General features: G+C 39.1%; 1 protein-coding gene across 3 annotated transcripts; it reads left to right on the plus strand.

The window, feature by feature from the left end:
• Positions 1 to 3488: 3488 nt before the first annotated feature.
• Positions 3489 to 7587, plus strand: LOC122025584. Of its 3 annotated transcripts, none has more exons than XM_042584415.1 (9): positions 3489 to 4023; positions 4195 to 4623; positions 4702 to 4885; positions 4994 to 5083; positions 5158 to 5202; positions 6199 to 6234; positions 6814 to 6924; positions 7081 to 7228; positions 7318 to 7587. In XM_042584415.1, the coding sequence occupies exons 5-9, from the start codon at positions 5185 to 5187 to the stop codon at positions 7470 to 7472; spliced, it is 468 nt and encodes a 155-aa protein (XP_042440349.1). In that variant the 5' UTR covers positions 3489 to 4023; positions 4195 to 4623; positions 4702 to 4885; positions 4994 to 5083; positions 5158 to 5184; the 3' UTR covers positions 7473 to 7587. The 3 variants fall into 3 exon arrangements, with proteins under 3 accessions (XP_042440349.1, XP_042440352.1, XP_042440350.1); XM_042584418.1 differs by having other exon boundaries at positions 7081 to 7163; positions 7268 to 7587; XM_042584416.1 differs by lacking the exon at positions 4994 to 5083 and having other exon boundaries at positions 5108 to 5202.
• Positions 7588 to 8374: the final 787 nt, after the last annotated feature.

Here is an 8374-nt window from a genome sequence, read left to right on the forward strand (position 1 = left end):
TGAGTGTCATATACTTTCTCATATGGCCATTAGTATGACTATTAGTCCTTGGACCTGAAGTCACCATGGTTCCCTACATAATGAGTTACATACTTTGGCTTCGTCAAACGTCACCCGTAACTGGGTGGACTATAAAGGTGATTACTGGGTATGTACTAAATTATGCGGAGGGATGTGAGTGATGTAGATGTGATCTATCCCTCCTATATGACGGGAGTGACATCATTATTCCTGATAGAGTGAGACCACTAAGTTCATGGCCATGCCCAAATGAGTCAATATAAAATGTTGAGCTCATTTGATTGAGTGAGTCTACTTGGAGTTCAAGATTTATATTGATTAGAGGATGACACGGTCTATGCCTCATATTGATCAATCTAGATGTCAAGGATAGAAGGACACTTGTCATATATTGTGAAGAGTCACAATTAGTAGTCACAAGGTGATGTTGGATCTCAACATTCTTGTAACTTGGGTAGTAATGATGTGTTGTTAGATACCGCTCATTACTTATGCTACTAAAAGAGTTTAGGAGCATTGCCAACGTTACAAGAACCTATAGGGTCACACACAAAAGGCAATTAGATGGAGATTAGGTTCATTTGATGAACCAAGAGGAATAGGTTCATGTGATGAACCAAATTGGATTAAGAAGTAATCCAAAGTAAACTAATTGAGTTGGACTCAATTTGGTTCATGTGTTAAATGAGTCTAATTTGGACTTAGACTCATTGAGACAATTTAATTCAATGAATAGAGATTCATTAAATTAAAATTGACTTGAACCAATGGTTAGATTTGATCAACCATGGGAGAGAAGTGGTCAAGTTTGACTTGACTTGAGAGGAAGATGAAATATCAAGTTTGACTTGACCATTGCCACCTCATTTGTGAGTTGGCATTAAGTGGGCCAATGATGATGTTCCACATCATCAAGATTAGCACATGTGTGTGCCACCTCATGAGGGACATCAAGAGTTGTGACTCTTGATATCCCGTGGAGGTATATAACCTCTTCTTTTGAAGTGGCCGGCCACTTATTGTAATTGTGAGAGTTTCAATTTTGTTGAGTAACTTCCATCTTCTTCCTTGCTTCTTCTCTCCCTCTCCTCCACCATTGCCGAGACCTTCAAAGGTGCTAGCACACCTTTTGTTTGGTTTCTCCATCTTTTGTTCGTGTGGATACGCATAGAGGGTTGTACACTTGACAACCTTTAGATCCGGCGAACCTTGGACGAGCGGGATATGCGAAGGGCTTCGCTACAAAGGTATAAGTCTCTTCCTTGTAGATCTAGTGTAGATATAGGCTAGAAAACATGTACACGAAGTTTTTACAAAATTTTATAACTTCGCATGGATCCAGTGGCATGGGATTCGGGGTTTCCGCAACGCAAAAAGAGGTTTTTACGGCTCGAATAACCCAACAGTTACATCTGGCTAAAGGGTGATCGATACATCTTTCAAAATATGTGCAGGGTGTGGCACGTATTTCCTCAACATAGATACGTGAAATACATCATGCACCCCGGCAAGTGAAGGTGGCAGCGCCAATCCATATGCTACCTCACCAATCCTCTCAAGTATCTGAAAGGGTCCGATGTAACAAGGAGCTAACTTTCCTTTTAATCCAAATCTCCTAACTCCCTTGGTAGGAGACACTCGCAGGAACACATGATCGTCCACAGAAAACTCCAAAGGTCTCTGTCTCCGATCTGCATAGTTTTTCTGTCAGTCCTGGGCTTCTGACATTCTGTGTTTGATGGTTTCAACCAACTCTGCATCTCCCTGAATACGCTGGGGGCCCAAGTCTGACGATTCTCCAACCTCGTCCCATAAAGTAGGAGATCTACATACTCTGACATATAATGCTTCGAATGGTGTCATCTGAATTGCTGAGTGGTAACTGTTGTTATATGCAAACTCCACCAAGTGCAAATGATCTTCCCAGTCACCACCAAAGTCCATAACACAAGATCTCAGTAGATCCTCCAATGTTTGGATAGTACGCTCTGACTGCCCATCGGTCTGTGGGTGAAATGCTGTACTAAAATGGAGTTCCGTACCCATGGCCTGCTGGAGATTCTGCCAAAATTGAGAGGTAAATCATGGATCTCTATCTTATATAATACTCAGAGGTATAGCATGCAATCTGATGATCTCTCTACAGTATAACTCTGCCAATCGATCCAATGTCCGTCCGACGGATAGGTAAAAAGTGTACAGATTTGGTTAACCAATCAACGATTACCCAGATCGCATCATGTCCCTTCCGGGTCCGAGGTAGCCCTACCACAAAGTCCATCGTGATATGCTCCCATTTCCATTCTGGTATTTCTATCTTCTGCAGTAACCCAGCTGGTCTCTGATGCTCTGCCTTTATCTACTGACAAACCAAACACTGCGCCATAAATGTTGCAATGTTCTTCTTCATACCATTCCACCAGTATGATCATTTCAGATCCCTGTACATGCGAGTACCTCCTGGATGAATCGTAAATCTAGATCAATGTGCTTCTTGTAATAAGTCCTCCTGAACAAGATGCGACTCAGGGACATATAATCTTCCACGGAAATACAAAATTCCACTATCATCGCAGGTAAACTCTGTCTGTTGTCCTGAGATAACTCTGCTATGTAAAAACTGTAGATGCTGATCTGTAGCCTGAGCCTCTTTGATACGCTCCACTATAAGTGACTAAGCAACCATGGTAACTAGCAAGCCTCGCTGTGTCTGTGCTTGCTCCATCAACCCAAACTTAGAGAAGCTCTGCATCAATTCTGTAACCATCACTCGGTGGCACGCCAAAACTCCACGGGCTTTCCTGCTCAAAGCATCGGCCACCAAGTTGGCTTTTCCCGGTTGATAGTTAATTGTGCAGTCATAGTCTTTCAAGAATTCCATCCATCTTCTCTATCGCAGATTCAATTCCTTCTGGGTAAACAAATACTTGAGGCTCTTATAATCTGTGTAAATCTCGAAGGTGATCCCATATAAGTGATGTCGCCAAATTTTCAGTGCAAAAATGATAGCTGCAAACTCCAAATCATGGACCAGATAATTCCTCTCATGATCTTTCAGCTGACGAGAGGCATATGACACCACTCGCTCGGGCTGCATAAGTACTGCCCCTAATCCCTGGTATGACGCATCCATGAAAAGTATAAATCCATCCACAGTAGAGGGGAGTACTAGCACTCACTACAAGAAAAATCTTCATAGACATCAGTGGAACAACAGCAGTTTTAAGCAAAAATCGATGTCTTTGAGTATTTTACACCGGTTTTTCCAAAAATCGGTGTCTATAAGCGCAAATTTTCGCTCATAGACATCGGTTTTTAAGCTGATGTCTATGCGCGCCCTTTTTTTTTTGTTAATAGACACCGAATTTAACAGCGGTTTTTAAAACCCGGTATCTATGATAAAATAAAATAATTTAATTTCCCACCAATACTTAGCCAAAATTTGCAACACTTCACTCTCCCTCCAAACCTAAATCTATATCGCACCGTCCACCGTATACCTTCGCGATGCCACCACCACTTTCCTCCTCGCCGCTGGCCGTCCGGCCATCTCTCTTAGCCTCATCTCCCTCTTCCCCTTCCTAGATCGACACCCCCTTCCTCTCCCGATCAGGATTAGCACACGACACCCTTTCTTCTCCGTCCAACCACACCGCATCTCCTCCAACCCCTCCTTTTGGGTGAGAAGAGGAGCCGTTCTTCACATTCCGGTGATTTTTCCTTCATCCATCTCCGATCCAGCATTCCAGCAATTGTTGCTCCCTACCGACTCTATTTATTTGGAGATCGGTCTAGTTTTGTGGCGACTTACAACAATTAAAAAGAAAGTTTTCTTTGTCCTGCAAGAAGTAAGTCAGGGAAGTTCTGATCGGAAAGGAGTAAACTAGTTGGCAAAGCTTGAGCTTTTTCTAGTTTTCTCTTGCCAAAATCCCTTCTGCGGGGAAATCAGCGGCATAAGAAGCATCGTTTTAGCGCTTTGTGGTCTCAGTTGATGCCATTGAAGTAAGGAAACTATCTTCTCATGATTTCTGTGTTTGACTTTTCTTTCTTCAACCTGTGGTTGTCGTTTATGGAATGGTAGTTGTACCATTCGTGATTATTTTGCGGTTCTTGAGATACCTAGGGATTTTTTTGTATTTTTGTGGAAAATAATTCTTCATTCTATTTTTACAGTGAAAACTACGGCTTTGGCGACTTAGATGCAACCAGTGTCAGTTTGTTCTTTGATCTTTGCAATGGGTCCAAAGACCAGTAGCTGTCCTTTTGAATTTCCATTAGATTTGGGGAAGCTGTATCCACTTGTTGCCTGAATGGTCTTGCAGGGAAAATGGGAATTCTGCTTTGAAGGCACTCCTTAATCATTGTACCTTTTCCTTTGCATGTTAGAGTGCTGATTTGCTGATGTCCGTGGTAGCGGAGAAAGCCGAGCCTTTGACCGCCTCTTCATCTTCTCTAGAGGTGGACCCACTTCTCAAGGATTTAACAGAGAAAAAGTTAATCTTTAAGAAGAACGTAGCTACGTTGGCAGCTGAGCTGAAAGATGTCCGGCGCCGCTTGGTTTTGCAGGAGCAGTCTTTTGCGAAAGAGGCCCATGCTAGGAAGGTAGGTTTTGATTGTAGTTTTGTAGATCAGGTTTGGTGGATGCCTCGGTGGAGGATGAAATTGTGAAGTCCCTGACAGGTAGTAGAGATGAGAGCAGGGAGCATGGAAGAGGAAATAGGCCGGTTGTAGATGTGCTTGCAAGAGAAGGATGAGAAGCTCAATGCAACCTTGAGTACCACTCAGCAGGTAAAAGCATTAGAAGTTTTATGGTAGATCCTGCCTTGAGCGATGGCTAAAACAATGTGGAAAGAATGTTGGAAAGGTACTTGTCTAACTTCTGGAACTAGAATCCAATTTCCAATTAAATTATGCATTTTTTTTATTTTTATAACGTATCTATTTGTTAATTCTTATTGGCACAATTTGACAGTGTCCTCAATGTAGTAAGAAGTTTAGGCGAAAAGAAATTGTTAATCTTTATGCACCAGTGATTGTTGTACCTAATGCTGATCTAGAAAAGGTTGCATCTCTTTCTACACTACAGGATCTATTTATTCATGTTGTCTAAATGCTGAATAATTTGGTCATCTTCAGGAAGTGCAATGTCTAAAGAAGGAAAACATGTCTCTTAAAATAGAGGTAAGATTAGAGGACTCATTGTTCTCTATGTGATGTATTCTGTGTATTTTTTGTTCCTTTTTTTTATTTGTAACCATTAGATATTGATATCGTAATCTTTTTGTTTTTCGTTTATCTTATCCAGTGCGTTTTATAAACTACTCAACATTCTCTTTTTTAGTTTTTATATAAAAACATCAACCATGTATCTTGCATGTGAACTCAACAAACCATTTTCATTGGGTAAAATAAACATTTCAAAACTATTATACCTCGTGATTAGTACAAGCCATTATATAATTGGTAGACGATTTGAGTATCAATTTATCTGGAAATGTGTATGCAAATGTTCCTACAAAGAATGATCTATGGCTCTTTCCTTAGGAATGAAACCTTTGGATGCCAATAGGAATGAATAAAGTAACTGCATTGTTCCTATGAGTGAGTAGCTTTTAACATTTGATCATAAAAAGTATTTTACATGTTAATAAAATTCCCAGTTTGTTAAAGTCTAAGTCAATGCTAGCTTGGAATTTTGTTAACATATTAAATCCTTTATGTGTCATATGCTATAAAGCTCCTCACTCCATAAGCCTATGAAGCCACGTTAAACAGGTTATGTGGATTCATTTTATAACAATGATGGTTATCATTAGGGCCTTATGTTGCATTTTTTTTTTTTGCTGGAATAGGCAAATTATATCTTTTAGTCATTGGTATATTATTGTTGCTTTAGCATAAACCCATTAGTTTAACTTAGTCTGGGTCAACTAATTGAATTAAATCAATATATGCTGATATACATTATTTGACTTGCATATTTCTAATTTGACTGACCCTTAGGAATCTTGCATTCACATGGATGCATGTGCTTCTCTTTATAATATATTTTCTGAGGGATATTTTGAATGAACATTAGGATATCTGAGAATGTGAAAAATTATCATATATGTAATTTGAAAGAATTTACCTTGTGTATTTTCTTATTATTTTTTATGTTTTTTATTGCTTGTGCAGAGAAATGTATTGCTCAAGGAGATTAATAAGCAAAAGGTGATTTCATCATGCAGTCAGTTGCATGTAGCATCTTCTTATCACTTTTCATCATTAGAGAGTCATCCTAAGAAATTGTAGTAACATGACTAGCAAAATGTCATGTCATTGGCTATTTTGTTATAAGTTTTCCTGCAAATTTGTTGTGCATATGAATTGTGTGCATTCGGTAGTCTCTGGATAGTGGATCTCATGTTATACCTTAAGGGTTATGTTAGATATTTTCTTGCCTATTTTATGAATAGGATATTCTACATAGTTGGAACCAAAGCCTATCTAAATTTGTCTTGACTTATTTGATTATGATTTTTTCCCCATTATTTGCACCTAGAAATATTTCTGTAATTTGTACCCACAGCTCCTACATGGATCCATAGCTAAATAGGATTTGGATGCATATGACTTTTATTATATGAAATATAATTTACTTAATGTGTATACCAAATTTCTCTTGTTTGTGATAAGCTGCTTTTCCAACATGAGTGTATTATCTTTGTAATTTGGTGTCAATTCCAATTATTTCAAAGTAAAAAAAAAATCAAGGATGGATCTATATTTCTTTTACCTGCATATTTATAGAGTGAGCTAGAGCTACATGAAGCACGGGTAATGGGAATAGATGGATCCAGCCACATTGTAATAGTCTCAAGAAAGTCCCCTGGAATTGAACGAGAGCATGTCCTTGACAAGGTAAATCTTCACTCTCATAGCACTCATGTTGAAACTTAAAAAAATTATGATTCATAACATGTAAAAGTGTTGCAATCCATTAATGTTTCTTGAATGCCACCGCTAAGTTCTTAATTTGTCACTTCCTCTTGAAACTGAATCTGGCTTTTCTTGTAGGTTGGCTGGGATGAGTCAACTTTTGGAGAGAGGCAGCCAAGAGTCTCTCTTTGGGAGATTGAGCCTTTAACAACGTTTCCAATGTATCCATCTTCCTTTCCACTAAGGCTCAAGCGCCCTTGGCCTTCTGACTTGCCCTCACTACATGGTACTTATCATGTTTGCTTGCTGAATCTTAACTAAACAGGTATGAACTCCTTGCTACTGCCATCTCACTTCTGTCACCTATATGTTTAAGTGGGAGAGATGATCTTATGTGGCTTCAAGATGGAGGCAGAGCAATCCAGTCTTTGAATTTCCAGGGATTCTGTAATCAGACGTTTACCGAGTGCTATTTCAAAAGCTGGAAATATGAGTGGCTGAAGGGGAAGAGAACACTAGGGAAGATTTAGTTAAATCTCTGCACAGAGCAAGAAGGATAACGTTGGCACCAGTAAGAAGAATATTTGTGTACTATCTATTACCTTTTGATGTTGTAAGAAAAATAGTTATGTGTAATTTGTGGATACTGACTTGAAGTGCACAATATCTATTATCTTTTTATGTTGTAAGAAGAATATTTATGTGTTGGTTATATGGATATTGACTTGGTGTGTTTAGATACATCGGTGCATTTTTATTTGTGATTTTCATAGTGAATTAATAATATTAACTTTATTTTATGATTTGCTTGGTGATAATATTGGTTTTTCACTATTTCGAAAATCAAATTTATGTCGTTCAACAATACTGATATTACATCGGTTTTCCACCGCTATAAAACCGGTGTCATTAACTAATATTACATCGGTTGTATACCGCTGCCAAAACTAGTGTTATTAACATATAATATTACATCGATTTTACACCCGATGTCGTTAAGTGATACTACATCGGTTATAACCCGATGTCTAAAATGGCAAACCTTTTACATCGCCTTCATAGACATCGGTCGAAAATATAATAGACATCGGTGGAAAACCGATGTCTATGACGATTTTTGTTGTAGTGACTGGTGCAGTAATGAGCCTCCGCTTGAGCTCCTGGAAGCTCTGCTCACAAGATTCTGTCCAGCTAAACTTCTCTCCCTTTCAGGTTAATCGTGTCAAAGGTAAGGCTATACTGGAAAAACCTTTGATGAACCTCCGATAATACCCAGCCAATCCCAAGAAGCTACGTATCTCCTGTACTGTCCTCAGTTGTTCCCAGCTAGTGATGGCCTCAATTTTCTACGGATCGACTGATATACCTCTGCTGGAAACAATGTGTCCATGAAAACCCACCGAAGGTAACCAGAATGCGCATTTGCTAAACT

Source organism: Zingiber officinale, chromosome 9B (assembly GCF_018446385.1).
Source record: "Zingiber officinale cultivar Zhangliang chromosome 9B, Zo_v1.1, whole genome shotgun sequence".
Classification (NCBI taxonomy): Eukaryota; Viridiplantae; Streptophyta; class Magnoliopsida; order Zingiberales; family Zingiberaceae; genus Zingiber; species Zingiber officinale.